Raw genomic sequence first — 15,911 nt, 5'->3', positions numbered from 1 at the left:
GTCTTGACTACGAGTGTAAACGAGTTGAGCTTGAGTGAGCTGACTTTGGCTCAGGCTCGGCCAGCTCAACTCAAGCCAAGCCCGAACTTGAGCGGAGATCGAGCCTGAAATGAGCCTATCATCAAGCCAAGTTCAATTGAACCGAATCAAGTGAGATCGAGCCCAAGCTGAGCTAAAGAAGAAGAAGAGGGGGATGAGGCAGGACATCGCGGGTCCATAGTTGCTTGCCACTGTTGTAGAAGGAGGAGGAAGGGCGGGGCACCGTGGGTCCATGGTGGCTTGGCATTGCCAAAGAAGAAGAAGGAGGACGGGTGGGGCACTAGGGGTCCGCTCTTGCCGTTGCCGAAGGAGGAGGGGAGGGGCATCGTGAGTCCGCACTGCTTGCCGCTACCGAAGGAGGAGGGCGGGCAAAGCACCGTGGGTCCACAACTGCTTGCTGCTATTGAAGGAGGAGGGAAGAAGAAGGAGGAGGAGGTGCATCGCGGCGAAGGACGAGGCGGCATAGGCGCACCTTGGCCAAGGACGAGGCCGGGATTTATATCGAGCCTATCGAGTCAAGTTTGAGCAAGTCGACTTTGACTCAGGCTCGACTCGATATTAATTTCAAGCCAATTTTAGTGGCTCAGGCTCAACTCAGCTCTGTTCTAGCCGAGCCCAAGCTTGAGCTGCTTGTCGAGCTTGACAGCCCTAGTCTTGACGAGATTTTTCCTACAATACTATTTTGGTTAAAACTCAATTATATTAAAAGTTACTGCGCAGACGTAATCAAAGCAGGAAAAATGACCTCCGAGATCCAATTCTACTTTCGAAAAAGGGAGATGAAAAGATTCTAGACGACACGTATCTTATTTTCCAATCAGATTGCATGAACCTGGCCATTAATTTGTTTGTTTATTTTTATTCTTATACTACCTTTTCTTTTTCCTCCTCTTTTCATGCAGAGTTCCTTCAAACATTCTGAAGTAAATAATAAGACCTCCTTAAGTTCTAGCTCCCTTTTGTTTGGAAAAATAAGGAAATATCTACCGGCTATCATCCGCAAGATTTCGTCTTAGTCCTCAATCGGGCACCATTTAATTTTATTCCATTTATAATATGTATTACATATCATGACACTTCACATAATAATATCTCGTTTTTCTGTCTCTGCATATATGGCAAAGGTTCCAAATTGTAAATATCTAGAATGTCACAGAAATAGGACTCATGACGACGTGCTTGTTTGAAACCCATGAGATGATTCCCTCCTCAACGTGACCCATCATTTGCCTGCCCACAACTCTAAACATCACAGTAAAGCTTAGCTTCTGCCCTACATCTGAGAACTCGAGCGTGTTCGGTGCAACCACCACTTCGGTTCCCCTGGGCTCCTCAATGTTGGGCAAGTAAACCTCATTAGCGTCCCCTACATTTGTCACAGTCCGTGTCACATTCTTGCTCATTGCCTTTCCAAATGAGAAAGCAATGGATGGGTAATTCAGCTGTTCTGGGCTAATCTTCTGTATCTTCGAACACTGTGTTCGATCTTTAGTAATAACTTGAACTTGGTGATCGGTGTAACCCATGCCACAAAGGTAAGGGATGTAGTCATCGGGCTTAAGGTCGTATACAAGCCCTGGATCGTTAGCTGCGGTCGGATTCACATTCCCGGACCCCGTGGCGGTGAAGCTCGCCGGCGTGTAGTCCACTAGGTCGGTTATCCGGTTACCGTCACTATCTATCAGGTTTGCCGTAGTCATGATGGCCGACTTTATTGCCGCTGGCGACCAGGTAGGGTGGTTTTTCTTTAGGATCGCCGCGATCCCCGAGAGATGTGGCGTCGCCATGGATGTCCCACTCGCGAAGGCAAACGTCGACGTCTTCGTCCCTGTAGCGTTCGGGGTGACGTCGAACGGCCACGCTGCTAGTATGTTCACTCCTGGCCCGAGTATATCTGGCTTAATAATGCCACCATTGAAGCTGCTCGGACCTCGACCGGAGAAGGAGGCGACGGAAGGCACCGGATGGTGACCAAACGTTGTACCTTCAATGTTCGAGGAGAAAGCATTAGTATGTTGTAGTGCAAGAAAAAGTTGGATTACTTGTTCATTCTTATCATTCGTAAGGTCTACGAGTATATATAATATGGATTACGTCTATATCAAACCCCACAACTGTATTTTATATAGAACATTTGCTGTAATGTTAGGCATGCCATTTTAAATTTCTAATTAGTAAGCCCTGTTTGGTTCCTAACTAGAGGATTCTCTATTCTAGATTAAAGAATACTACTCTAGATTTGTAGTCAAAAGTCAAATTATCTATATTATAGATTGGAACATATTATTTAAATTATTCTATATATAAGATTATTTTACATGTCATGTCATTCTATAAACCAAAAGTTTTTTGCTCAATTTATTTAACCTAATATTTTATAGATCACATAACTAGATTTGGGGTTGGATATGATCATATGAGGAATTAATTACAATAGCCTTAGGTCTGCCATAACTTATTGGGTTTAGATTGAGCACGGCACGGTTCTGTCGCAGACTTGATCCTATTAATGCTCACAAATCACAACTATTTTCTCAATAGATTGAGTAAAAATGACTCACTATGGGTTAGGTCGAGCTTCTCACACTTAAACAGTTATTAGAGTGCATGCCGTGATGTATATCCGTTTAGTTACCTAAACTTAGAACCGAATGGCATGGTAGGACTTGTTTTACTCATTCTATTCTATGAAAAATCATAATTACAAACATAAATTGTACCTCTAAATATAATCTCAGCAGTCGCCTTTGGTGTGGTCTCGAAGAAGTTTATTATTTTTAATGCATCGTGGTAGCTAACATATGCCGTGGGGATAACATCTGCACCAGCCTTGAGGGTAAATCCCTGCCATGGTTGGTTCATCAGGATGACAGCGGCGCCACCTGCTTCTTTGACAACCTTGCTCTTCTCGTCGTTGTCGACATGTCCTGTTCCGCAAAGGACTATCTTGCCCTTCACGTCAAACCCTTTCATGGAGCCCTTGAGGCAAGCCAACGTCTGCTGGGTTTTGTTCACACCCGGGTAGACGAGCTGGAGTTGCATGGGGGCATAGTTAGGTGGTTGGTAAGCTGACTCGCCTTCAAATTCCATACCGTTGCCGAGTTTAATGATTGCAGAAATTCTTCGGTCATGTGTGCTCGCGCCGACGGTTAACACCCATGGGAAGTCGTTGACGACAGTGTGCTTGTCTGGGCCGTAATTCGATGCGCACATGCTTGGGAAGATATCTGTCAAAAAAAAAAAAAAAATTAGACCTAATTGTTGATCCCAAAAATTATAAGGCTCATTCTTGTGGTTTGATTTGTAATTTTTGCACAAACACTCCTTTCTAGTTTTAATTTTTTTTAATAAAAATTTGCATATAACACTCCGCGTTTAAAAAAAATTATAGTTTATATCTTATATTTTTATTATTTATAAATCGAGCCTTACGATTTAGCAATATATGTAGAACTAACAATGTAATAATATTTTATTAAGTAGAGATATTTTATTTCTTAACGATATATGGTTGTTATCAAGTCTTGATTCCTCATATAGGAGATTATCTTAATATAAATGTATTATCGCGATTCATTTCCTAATAATATATAATGGCCCAATTAGTAATTTGCGGTTCATTGCAATTTCTTTGCTACTCGTTCATTTTAAGAATAAGGCTAATTTTAAAGTAGGTATTTCTCTTTCTTATACTTAAAATAGTGTCTAAATAGTAATTTTTATCTTCACTTGTATCTTAAAATAAGGATGTAATAATTATTTTTTATGTGATATAAAATCAATGAAAATATGAAAAAAGTGTTTTATTTTTTATGTAATTACTACAAATGAATTTTGATTTGATATAAAATAGATTGATAAAATATATTTTAAGGATAAAATAGTAATTAGGTTGGTGTTCTATATAAAATGTAATTCTAATAAATAATATTTATATATTAGAATAAAGATTTATATTTTGAATTTAAAAAAAATTATTGTTAAAGTGAACTAGGGCTTGTATTTTGAAAAATCAATTTTTTGACTACATTTTATAAAGTATATATAAAGTATACAGCAATACCTTTCTTGATGGCCGCAAACGTGCCGATCGCGTAAACGGCGGAGTGCATTGCCTTTGGTTTTCCGCTTATTGACACCGAGAGCACGTCGACGCCGTCGTTGATCGCCTGGTCGAAACCGGCTAGGATATCGAACTCGGAACCTTTTCTGTTGGTCAGGACTTTGTACACCGCCAAATGCGCTCGTGGCGCTGTGCCGGAGGCTCTCCCGATAGCGCTGCCGAGCACTTCCGCGTCGTAGACAAAGGCGCCCGCCGCGGTGCTTGCGGTGTGCGATCCGTGGCCGTCGATGTCGAGGGGCGACGGAAATACTCTGAAACTATCGAATGCCCTCGCGCCGATGAGTTTGTTATTGCCGGCACACACCGACGCGTTGAAGTCGCATTTGCCGCGCCATTTCAACGGCGGTAGCGGCAAGCCGTCGTCGCGGAAGGAAGGGTGGGTGGGAATGACGCCGCCGTCGAGGACGCCGATAATCATGCCTTCGCCTTGGTTGGATTGGTACCACATACCGTTCCATTGGTCTAGGCCCAGGAAGTACCCCGAGGTGTACGTCGTCTGTCCGTAGGAGAAGCCGCTACGGACGACGTGGAGGACGCCATCGGTTGAGTTGAGTGCTCGCGCTTCGTCGCCGGTTAGCCACGCCGAGAAGCCACCTATGGCGTGGCGGTAGGAGTAGATAAGGCGGGGCTGGCCGGAGTCGAGAGTGGTGTTTGGCAAGAAGGATTGGTGCCAGTTTTTTCGCTCTGTGGCGCTGAGGAGGTCGGCTTCGTCGTCGGGATCATCGACGTGGACAATGTAGACTTGGAGGTCGGTGTCATCGTCTTCAACTACGGGAAGAAGCTGGCTGTGAGAGAGGAGTAGGGATTTTGAAGCGAAGAGTAGGAGTAATAGGAGGGAAATTGTTGGGTTTTTGTTCTTCATGATGTGAATGTGAATGTATGGAAGAAGACTACATCTCCTACTGCAATTTATAGAGAGAGGAGAGTTGGTTTCTGTCTTACTGCATAAGATAAGTAAAATGGCATCCTATGAGAAACGGGATTGGATGCTGCTTCGAAGTTGTGTATATATTGACTATTAGTGAGGACTAGACGAAAGTGCATGCTCTGTTCGCGACTGTTCATCATTGAGTCAATTGGGCTAGTGGATAACATACATATTTATTCGGCAACTTCCGCAGGCATCATAATTGGGGAAACCCAGAATGATACAGTTTCGATTGGACCCGCTTTAAATATTAAAGTAGATAGAGAACTTTCATTAAGAAAAGAAAGTATTCCGCCATTGAAGAGAAACATAATAAAGATATTTCTGTTGTTCTAATTATTGGATAGGAAAAAAAAGTAATTTGGATTCGTTTCGATAGAAAACAAGATTTATAGTTTAACACTACTCATGGCTCTCATGCACATCAGTTTTGGCAAAAGCTCTGGTTGCTAGATGCTCAGAAGCATAAGTCATAAATGTAATTTATATGTGTTTGGCTAGGCTAAAACTTACTGTCTTCCTGAGTTTTAGTTGCTACACTTAACTGCTTTATAATTTTATAAAATATAATTCTAATCTATGTAAAACTGCTTGATTTTTTTTTAATTTTATAAAAACTAATTAGAATTTTTTTTTATGAAAAACATTTTTTTTAATTCTCAACCTTTCTCTCTTTTCTATTATAAAAGGTTATCTACAGTTTTGATGAAATGTTATCTACATGGTTAATTTTGGATGGAATTCGTATAGATTGGAATTAGAAGGGCTTAAATAAAAGTTCTTATGTAATTAAAATTTGCCCAAAAAAATAAAATAAATGTGTCGTGCATATATATTGGCTTTCATGCAGAGTAAGTGAAAGTACTTGATATGGCTATTTAGGATTGATATTGTCTCTGATGGATAAAAAAGAGAAAAAATTTAAGTGATCTACCATCTTGAAGTGTAAGTCACCGGTTTAATAATATTCATTTTACTTTCGATGGCTATTCTGACCTTTGATATCTTTGTTCTTTTAAGAGAAAAAAATTTCATTTTAATCAGCAAAAGATAATTTGTATATTTTTGTTCAAAATACAAATAAAAAATACAGGCAAGTAAAATACAAGCAAAAAATTTCATTTTAGGCAAGTAAAATTTTTTTTAGAGGGATATGCATGCAAAAGAAACATGTCTAATAATTCGATCCGTATATAATACTTATTACATATCATGATTCTTCACGATGATATCGAGTTTCTTTTTGCATATATATCCAAGTAAATATCTAGAATGTAACAGAAATAGGACTCTTGACGAGGTGCCTGTTTGAAACCCATGCGATGACTCCCTCCGCAACCTGATGCTGACTTTGACTGCCTACAACGCTAAACATCACGTTAAAGCTTAGCTTCTGTCCTACGCCTGAGAACTCGAGCTTGTTCGGTGAAACCACCACATTGGTTCCCTTGGGCACCACAATCTTGGGGAAGTAAATCTCATTAGCTTCCCCTACATTTGTCACCGTCCGTGTCACAATCTTGCTTATGTAATTCCCGAATGAGAAAGCAATGGACGGATAATTCAGCTGTTCTGGACTAATCTTCGGTATTATCGAGCACTGTACTCGTGTTCTAGTGATAGCTTGAACGAGGTTATCCGAGTAGCCTAGGCCACAAAGGTAAGGGATGTAGTCGTCGGGCTTAAGGTCATATACAAGCCCTGGATCATTAGCCGCTGCCGGGTTCACATGACCGGCCCCCATGGCGGTGAGTTTTGCCGGCTTGTAGTCCGCTTGGTCGATTATCTGATTACCGTCACGATCCGCCACGTGCGCCGTGGTCATGATAGCCGACTTTATTGCCGCCGGCGACCAGGTAGGGTGGTTTTTCTTGAGCATAGCCGCGATGCCCGAGAGATGTGGCGTCGCCATCGATGTGCCGCTCTCGAAGTTGAATGTTGACGTCTTCACACCGGAAGGGTTCGGGCCGACCTCGTACGGCCATGCTGCTAATATGTTCACTCCCGGCCCAAGTATATCCGGCTTAATTATGCCACCGTTGTAAGAACTCGGACCTCGGCCGGAGAAGAAAGCGACGGAAGGCACCGGACGGTGACCAAACGTTGTACCTTTAATGTGTCAGAGGAAAGAATTAATATGTTGCAGTGCTAGAAAATTTGGGTTAGTTATTCCTAAACAAAAATAAACTGCACCTTTAAATATAATCTCGGCGGTCGCCCCAGGTGTGGTCTCGAAGTAGTTCAGTATCTTTAGTGCATCAACGAAGCTAACATGAGCTGTGGGGATAGCATGCGCATCGGCAAAGGTGGTAAACCCATTCCACGGTTGGTTCATCAAGATCATACCGGCGCCACCCGCATCTTTTACAACGTTGCTCTTCTCAACGTTCTCGACATGCCCCATCCCGCAAAGGACTATCTTGCCCTTCACATCAAACCCATTCATGGAGCCCTTGAGGCAATTTAACGTCTGCTGGGTTTTATTCACACCCGGGTAGACGAGTGGGAGTTGCACAGGGACATGGCTAGGTGGTTGGTAAGCTGATTCACCATCGAATTCCATACCGTTGCCGAGTTTAACGATTGCAGTAATTCTTCGGTCGTGTGTGCTTGCGCCAACTGTTAACACCCATGGGAAGTCGTTGATGACAGTGCGCTCGAACGGGCCATTATTCATTGCGCAAATGCTTGGGAAAATACCTGTTATAAATAAAGGGAAAATTTTGGATCTAATTGTTAATCCACTGTCTTAAAAAGGGGAAAATAAAATAAAATTAATCCATGTCGTTTTTCACTCCATGTGGTTTTATTTTTATGAAAAAGAAAATCGTACGATTTTCAAATTTTCTATAGTTACTCTTTATATTTTTATTTTATTATTACGATGCCCTCTTACATTAAAGTTGAAAGAGACCAGTATTCTTATAAGTATTATCAAGTTCTAGGCCGCAAGGCGTGCAAAAGCACTGCCTATGAGATATTGACGCCGTCTCATGCTGGATTCCTTGTATGAGAAAGTATATATTTATAACTCCTGACTTAATTTCCTAATGATATAATGGAGCAAGTAACTTGGGTTCCTTTGCAACGTCCTTTAAATTTTTGTTTGTATCTAAAATATTCTATGCGGATTTTTTTTTGTGTGATCTTAATCGTATATTATATAAAGGATACAGCAATACCTTTCTTGATGGCCGAAAACGTGCCGATCCCGTTCGCGGAGGAGAACATTGGCTGTGGTTTTAATGAGCCTAAAGACATCGACAGCACGTCGACGCCGTCGAGGATCGCCTGGTCGATGCCCGCTAAGAAATCGTAATCGGTTCCTCGGTTGTTGTATAAGACCTTGTAAGCCGCCACGTGCGCTCGCGGCGCCGTGCCGGAGGCTGTCCCGACTGCGTTGCCGAGCACTTCCGCGCCGTAGACGAAGGCACCGGCCGCGGTGCCCGCGGTGTGCGTTCCGTGGCCGTGGTCGTCGAGGGGCGACGGATGTCGATTGGAACGGAACGCCATCGCGCCAATGAGCTTGTTATTGCCAGCGCACACCGCCGCGCTGAAGTCGCACCTGCCGCGCCATTTCAAAGGTGGAAGCGGCAGGCCGTCGTCGCGGAAGGAAGGGTGGGTGGGGATGATGCCGGTGTCGATGACGCCGATGATCATGCCTTCGCCTTGGTAGGTGTCGTACCACATACTGTTCCACTGGTTTAGGCCCAAGAACTCCGGGGTGTACGTCGTCTGGCCGTAGGAGAAGCCGCTGCGGACGACGTGGAGGACGCCCTCGGTTGAGTTGAGTGCTCGTGCTTCGTCGCGGGTTAGCCACGCCGAGAAGCCACCTATGGCGTGGCGGTAGGAGTAGATAAGGCGGGGCTCGCCGGAGTCAAGAGTGGTGTTTGGCAGGAAAGATTGGTGCCACTCTTTTCGCTCTGTGGAACTGAGGAGGTCGGCTTCGTCCTCGGGATCGTCGACGTGGACAATGTAGACTTGGTGGTCGGCATCCTCATCGTCATCTTCATGAACTACTGGGAGCTCGAGAAGCTGGCTGTGAGTTAGGAGTAGGGATTTTGAAGCGAGGAGTAGGAATAATAGGAGGGAAATGGTTGGGTTTTGGTTCTTCATGATGTGAATGAGGTGGCATGGAACAACATAGACTGAAATTTAAAGAGAGAAGGAGAGTGATTTCCATTAGGGAGAATTATGTGGTATCCTATGAACGAGAGAATTGGATACTGTTTTCAAATCAACGTTGTGTATATTGGTCATTATTGAGGGCTATACGAAGGCGCTTCATCCGTTTGCGACTGTCCATTATTGAGCCAATTAGGCTAGCAGATAATATTGCGGCAGCTTCCTCAGACATCGGAATAGGAGACATCCAAAATGATATAACTCCAATTGGGCCCACAATTAGAGGTGGAGATGCCATTTAAAGACAAACGATTACCTTCCCATTGGGAGAGCACAATAAAAATATTTCTGTTGTTCTAATTATTGGATATCAATATATATATATATATATATATATATAATATTTGATACACAACAAGATACGCGAGGGACAACCAGGTACAAAGTTATTATATCCAAAAAAGTTAAAACATATATACATATAAGCACCAAATATAAGTATACCTATTTAAATACGTAACTCTATCGGAGAGCTCTACTAGGATTTGAGAGCTCTACTAGGATTTTAGGGCTAATGTGTTCTCTCGCCTCGACAGTCTTCTATGTGATCGCCGATATTTTTTCCTTCTCCCCTCCTCTATCCAAGTGACTAAATGGAGGGGAGAGACTCTTTCCCTCTTTTTGGAGTACTTTTTTTTTTTCTTTCTTTTCTCTTCTTTTCTCTTTCTCTTCATGTAGTCTTCTTCAAGTCAATCGGACTTAGTTGGATCAGTGTCTTATCGCTGCTTGCCATCTTTGACCTCCCCACTATCAAATCCGCCTCGCCTCTTCCACCTTTGTCCACTTCCACCTCCCCCGACTCCCTCCCTCATCCTCTGCTACCATCTCATGCCCCTATTGCTTGTCATCTTTATCCTTTACTGCCACTTTGGATCTGTCATCTTCGACCTCCATGCTATTATATCTGTCTCCCTATTTTTACCTTGTGTCACTATCGTTGCTGCTACCTCCCTCTTCCCTACAAATGGCGGTCATCGCCGCCTTCACAATTGCCATCACTATCATTGTTTTTCCCTTCATGGTTGTAATAGCTGGCTTTTGATTTTGTTTTTTTTCTTCTTCCTCTTATTTGATGTAGTTTGTTGTGCTACATATTTCAAATGTTAGTCCGGATTGAATGGGAACGTATTATTTGACATATTATTAATGTTCACAAAGTTTTGAGACCTATCCAAGCTATCTTCTCTTTTTTTTTTTTCTTGTATCAACTTTGTAATCTGTTGATTTTAACATTGTGGTTGAAATAAATAATATCTCACTTATAAGCCTTCACTAAAAAAATTAAATAAAAGTATCCCCACAAATAAAGGAATTTTAGGAGGGCTTCTATGAAAGAATTTTGTATATTAAGTATAAAAACATTTGGTTGTCTTTGAAAATTAATAGCAACATGCTTTATGTCCGCGTTCTTTTTCGTATATATGTAATTTTTGGTTTTGTTCAGAGAGCAAACGCTTTTGAAGCGCGTACAAACTGGGAAGATATGGCAGTAAATTAACAGTTTTGCAACCAGCCTGCACGTATGTTAATCCATGGAAGAGCTCCAAATTAGATGAATGTTTCACCAAAACTTCTGCATCAAAAGATAATGTACAGATCTCAGATACAAGAAGGATAAACTGGATCAATGGTACTCATCCACATCAGTTTAACACAAAAAACATTTGCTTCTAGTTCTTGGTAGATGGCGATCATTCTGGCCTTTGACAAAAGCTCTGATAGCTAGATGCTCAGAAGCATAAGTCATAAAGGACGCCAATATGAGACCTCCAACAACCATCAAACCTAGCCTGCTTAGAAATGGAGAGAAAAGAACCTTTAGATATATTAAAATAGTAAGAGAGAACTTGCCATGACATTGTTGCACAAAACAGAGCATCACATCTTCGCCCAAACAGATGTAAGCATCAAGGAGTGAAAAGAGTCTGCTTTATAAAAGTTTAGCCTTTAATATGGACTAAATACTGCAAGAGCTAGATAAACCATAGGTTACCAATTGTGAAAGAAAATGCTAAAGAAATCTTCCACTGTTTATGTACCTTTTGTCAAGTCAATATTGAGGGACAATTAAAATAACTTTAAACTCTTCTTCCACTCACGAAAGTAATTAGTAGCAAATGGGTTAGGATTACTCGTACCTTGCAAATAAAGCAGTGACGCCCAACAGGCTCGGCAACAACAGTGGAGTAACAGCTAGAAATGACATTCCTAACCAGTAGAACCATGTCACGATTTCACAACTAGGTGTGCTGTGCTGATGACCTGCACCAGACGAAAAACCTCATAGTGAGAGACAATACATAGATCTATATATACTTCTCAAGAAACTTGAATGCAACACAATGGACCTTTTCTTGCGCCATACTCGGATGAGTCAGTGCTGTCATATCTTACTTGACTTGCTGTAGCTTTTCCCCATTGATAGACAAAATTGATGTAACATTCAAATGTTATGAAAAATGTTGCAAATGTCCACTCGTACATCAACAGCAAACCTGTCCATGGCAGTACTTGCTCGGGAATGATGATGTATGCAAGTGCAAGAGATATTGCAGCAGATATAAAGCAGAATAAGATTGAGATGGCGCCCAAGTAAGCAGGTAACTTGGAATGTGTGCCATTTGAAACCTGTTAACAAATTAGATAAACTATTATTTTGATAACTCTGAACTTCAAATAGAGCATGACAAGGCAAAATTGCCAACAGAACATTAGAGCTTCACTAGTAACGGAACTCGATGGTAAAAAAAGTAGCAGACATCCTGGTAAAACTTTCAGACCTAAACCCCCTGATTATCTATAAAAACAAGGCCAAACCATCAATGATTGATTCAAGATATGGAAGTCATCATTGAATTGCAGTAATACAGGATAAATCGTAAACCATCTGAAGAAGGCCAGTGATTTAATTTGCTATGTTGCTTCCTTAAGGATAACATCACATTAACTTCTTTACCCAAAATGGGACACTTTAATGCCACCTAGGAAGACTGACAAAAAAAAAGTGAAAGCCTCAAATCAAGAAAGTTAGTTGGCTTCACAGAAATTACCTAATGTCATTTGCCATCATTTAAGATCATGATCAACCCTAAAATATTAATCTAAAGTTGGGAAGAATTAAGAGGTAGTGAAACAATCCATATTATTCTTTTTATCTTGGGTAAGTAATTAAGTATGATATATTTGAATTTCTGTCTCATAGATAAACATGTGGATGAAGCTGTAAGCTATAGCACGTCATATATATTAAAGTATGAAAGCAACAACCTGTTGATTTGAATTGGCAATGGAAGATGAAGCAACTCCAACATTGGAGTAAGTAGGAAGCACCCCTCCAGATTTGTATTTGTAGTAAACTCGTCTAGCAAATGCACATAAGTAACTTTGACAAGATAAGCTGAACAGATTCTTGTTTGTCTGCCAATAACAAGAAGAAACCCCTCGATAAATAGTCAACAACAATTTCAGACGCATATTAAAACATAAACTGAATGAAGAGTTGCTAACCTGAAGGCATGGTTGATAAATGCCGAAGAATAGCAAGCAAAAGGGAAGAATGAACAAAATTCTGACCACAAGCTGATCATGAGGATTCCTTCCTCCACCAGTTCCTGGAAGAGATTCTTCAAGCCTTTCCCGAACATTCTGCACCATGGGCACCATAGATTGACGAAAACTTGACACTTTTAGTGAAGCTTTGAAAATATTTTGAGCCAAATGCATATTACAATATTGAGCTAATTTTTTAGAATAACATGAACATAAAGCAGTACATCACCTGCCATACTTCCACAGGTTTTACAAGCCATGCAGTCCACCAGTCCCAGGGTTTTAGGGGACCAAGCGTGTAGTGAATAACTCGCAGTTCTTGTTCATCAACCATCCACTGTGGAGAATCAAGTAAACAAGACTTAGTGCCACATTACTGTGACAAAATTAAGTAAATTATGCTGTATATTTATAGGGATGCGAGAAGAATATTATATTATCTCTAGGACAAGTACAGTGAAATCTATGCAAGCATAAAGAATTACAAGAATCTGAAACATAGCAGTTCAAATTAAGTCTGCAATTACCTTATTAGCTAACATGTAAAGACCAACATCTGCATTATATAGTGTAGACAGCCGCTGCAGTTCAGGTTCACTTGAGCTTATTTCTGAAGATTTGTTTGGCTCAAAGACATGGGCATTGGGGAAATCAGCATAAAATGAATTTAGAAAACCTTGATCTCCTGCAGGAATTAATCAATAGTTGAGATTATAACCATCTCAAATAGCCAAAGGCCCAAACAACTAATATATCATCAAACAAGTACCCACAATGAAAAAGAGGACAAAGAAGATTGTATAACCAAGTTGATGATTATATGACAAAATATGGCGGTTGCTGATAGTTTTACCATTGAACTGAGAGAAGTTCAGACAAAGCAAAATGATCCACTACAAACAAAAAAATCTCAGGAGAGAGCATTCAGATCATGTACATGATATACCACTGGAAAGGAGATCCAATAAGACCATTAAAATGGTCCATCTTTACCTATCAGACAGTTCTTTTGTGCATAATAAAACTATTCTTGTGCATAAATAATACATCACTAAGCGGAATATTCGTCTTCGAATTCAAATTATGTTAGATAACACAAAATTTTACTGCTAACTCTCTGGATGAACTGTCTCAATTAAACAATAAATAATATGGCCCATCAAACATCAACTAATTGGGAGAATCAAAATTCATGTTTCCAATCAAAGACCCAAAGAGAGAAAATGAAAGATTCAGCGCTGACATTACCTCCAGTATAAGAATATAAAGTGTTCACTTTGCTCATCATGTCCTTAAATAAACTTTCAGATGGCTCAACAACCATAACTCCAGAATTCATTCTTTCAGAATGTTTTAAGTTTGCACAGAACTTTCCACACTTGAAGAGATCTTCAATACTCTTCACCACAATTGTATCTGCATCGAGATAGACAACTGGAAAGGATGATAAATTAGAGCAGTCATCCAGAAAAGATGACAGAAAGAAAAAGTAGGTCAAACCAGTCAATTGTTGATAAGAACAGAATGATTTTCAAAATTTACCTTTCTTATACCTTGTCATATTAAATATTTTTAGTTTGGTGTAGACTCCCCAGAATCTTTTTGGTCTCACATTATTTGGATTAGCCAATAAACTTATATGCTCCATTTTCCAACCATCAGCCTGCCAGTTTATAGAACAGTACAGGTCAGCATAAGGCTAGTGAAGAGAAATGTAATGAGACTTAAAATCTTGAATGTCATAAAAACTGAGCAATTCCAATTTCTCTAAACAAAATAGAAATATAAGACATTTCAGTTATATGTTTCGCACTCATTAAACATAAAATGGTACACTTTGTTAAATATATGCAATGCTCGGCAGTAGGTCATTGAGAAGATGCATTAAGTGGCATAGTTTGAAGAAAAGTGAGAAAGAACCCTTTTTTGTTTAACCATGAAATATGTAGCCGCGAAAATATAGGCATCATAATGGCCACTTATATGAACTGCAAACTAAATATAGCTTGTTATGCCAAGTTCAACAAACTTTAGCTTTTACAATCTATTGAGACGAATCTCACCATCAGATCACCTTAACTTTTAAATTCTACGCAGCTTTTCCCGCAATCAACTCCAAACACAATCTTTACACAACAAATTGAAAAAACTATGATCCAAAGTTCCAACCTGTCACACTAGAACAACATATATTTCTTCAATTTTGAACCTTTCAGAAAGAGAAAGGAGAACATACCTTGAGAAGTCTCTGGGAGTACTCCGAGACGCCATCGGAGTATAGCACGACCATGTCCTTGGTCGATCCAGTTTCCCGAATCGACTTCCCGAGGACGCGAACTCCGAGGACGAACTCATCCCCATAGAGGAGAGTCACATAGGCCTCCTCGGACTCGGCACCCACACGAATCCCAGCTCCGAGGAGCACCAAGAGAGCCGCCAAGAGCCCTACTTTTGACGCCGGCGACTTCATGCTACGATCGATTGAGATGCCAGAGAAGATAATTCCGATCGCAGAGAGGGGAATTCAAAGAGGATTTGGTATAAGATGGCGCCGGCGAAAAGGGCATCCAGGTTTGTCTAGTTTGGCTTTCGCCTATTCCGTCAATGGAGTAGACAATTCAAGCCGCCCAAACTAGATTAGTAGAGAATCTGGAGATCTTTATTCTGGCCTCTCTGTTGCATGTGATGCCTTGTAGCCTTTTAACCAAAAAAAAGAAGAAGTAATTATCGTAATCCAGTTCCCTAAATTCTCGAGATTTTGTTTTACATAATACTTTCCAACTCTCTTGTCAACTACAATGTTTAATTTAACATGCAACTTTGTAAAACAAAACAAAGACATTACCGATATAAATTATAAAAGAGTTTTTCCCTAAGAGGATATTCAAGAGCTTTCAGTTAGGATGTATTTAATTGCTAAAAAATATAATAAAATAATTGATGTCAGTAAAATGACTCTCTCAGACTCAAATGATTGGTTGTCAAGTCTTTTTTTTCGAGCCCCATCCAATCCGAGTCCGTCCATTAAAGTCCAGTCCATCCATTAGGACATAAGCCGCATAACCTATCTCCGCAATTGATCATATA

General features: G+C 40.7%; 3 protein-coding genes across 3 annotated transcripts; all 3 read right to left on the bottom strand.

Moving 5' to 3' along the window:
* Nucleotides 1-1,043: 1,043 nt before the first annotated feature.
* On the bottom strand, nucleotides 1,044-5,037 carry LOC140784823 (subtilisin-like protease 4). The gene is made up of 3 exons (XM_073132405.1): nucleotides 4,103-5,037; nucleotides 2,760-3,266; nucleotides 1,044-2,023 (listed from the first exon to the last, which is right to left on the bottom strand). Exons 1-3 carry the CDS (start codon nucleotides 5,022-5,024, stop codon nucleotides 1,182-1,184), a joined length of 2,271 nt encoding a protein of 756 aa, XP_072988506.1. The 5' UTR covers nucleotides 5,025-5,037; the 3' UTR covers nucleotides 1,044-1,181.
* A 1,174-nt stretch (nucleotides 5,038-6,211) lies between these two features.
* LOC140783936 (subtilisin-like protease 4) lies at nucleotides 6,212-9,234 on the bottom strand. The gene is made up of 3 exons (XM_073131082.1): nucleotides 8,273-9,234; nucleotides 7,284-7,790; nucleotides 6,212-7,199 (listed from the first exon to the last, which is right to left on the bottom strand). The coding sequence occupies exons 1-3, from the start codon at nucleotides 9,204-9,206 to the stop codon at nucleotides 6,358-6,360; spliced, it is 2,283 nt and encodes a 760-aa protein (XP_072987183.1). The 5' UTR covers nucleotides 9,207-9,234; the 3' UTR covers nucleotides 6,212-6,357.
* Nucleotides 9,235-10,823: 1,589 nt separating this feature from the next.
* On the bottom strand, nucleotides 10,824-15,567 carry LOC140785022 (inositol phosphorylceramide glucuronosyltransferase 1). The gene is made up of 10 exons (XM_073132705.1): nucleotides 15,061-15,567; nucleotides 14,367-14,487; nucleotides 14,073-14,258; nucleotides 13,352-13,509; nucleotides 13,054-13,161; nucleotides 12,783-12,920; nucleotides 12,543-12,692; nucleotides 11,624-11,903; nucleotides 11,414-11,537; nucleotides 10,824-11,065 (listed from the first exon to the last, which is right to left on the bottom strand). The coding sequence occupies exons 1-10, from the start codon at nucleotides 15,292-15,294 to the stop codon at nucleotides 10,924-10,926; spliced, it is 1,641 nt and encodes a 546-aa protein (XP_072988806.1). The 5' UTR covers nucleotides 15,295-15,567; the 3' UTR covers nucleotides 10,824-10,923.
* Nucleotides 15,568-15,911: the final 344 nt, after the last annotated feature.

Source organism: Typha latifolia, chromosome 3 (genome assembly GCF_019914945.1).
Source record: "Typha latifolia isolate L0001 chromosome 3, TyphaL0001v2, whole genome shotgun sequence".
NCBI lineage: Eukaryota > Viridiplantae > Streptophyta > Magnoliopsida > Poales > Typhaceae > Typha > Typha latifolia.
Note: the sequence above shows the minus strand (reverse complement) of the source record. Positions and strands in the feature narration are given on the sequence as shown.

Excerpts from the sequence above, each read along its gene's own strand:
- LOC140785022 (XM_073132705.1), bottom strand. The coding sequence starts at position 15,294 with ATGAAGTCGCCGGCGTCAAAAGTAGGGCTCTTGGCGGCTCTCTTGGTG. Across the intron at positions 13,510-14,072 it reads TTTATATTCTTATACTGGAG|GAGATCAAGGTTTTCTAAAT; the intron begins GTAATGTCAGCG and ends TAATTCCTGCAG. Across the intron at positions 12,693-12,782 it reads TTTATCAACCATGCCTTCAG|ACAAACAAGAATCTGTTCAG; the intron begins GTTAGCAACTCT and ends TGTTATTGGCAG.
- LOC140784823 (XM_073132405.1), bottom strand. The coding sequence starts at position 5,024 with ATGAAGAACAAAAACCCAACAATTTCCCTCCTATTACTCCTACTCTTC. Across the intron at positions 3,267-4,102 it reads GTTTGCGGCCATCAAGAAAG|ATATCTTCCCAAGCATGTGC; the intron begins GTATTGCTGTAT and ends TTTTTTTGACAG. Across the intron at positions 2,024-2,759 it reads TGCTGAGATTATATTTAGAG|GTACAACGTTTGGTCACCAT; the intron begins GTACAATTTATG and ends CGAACATTGAAG.
- LOC140783936 (XM_073131082.1), bottom strand. The coding sequence starts at position 9,206 with ATGAAGAACCAAAACCCAACCATTTCCCTCCTATTATTCCTACTCCTC. Across the intron at positions 7,791-8,272 it reads GTTTTCGGCCATCAAGAAAG|GTATTTTCCCAAGCATTTGC; the intron begins GTATTGCTGTAT and ends TATTTATAACAG. Across the intron at positions 7,200-7,283 it reads CGCCGAGATTATATTTAAAG|GTACAACGTTTGGTCACCGT; the intron begins GTGCAGTTTATT and ends GACACATTAAAG.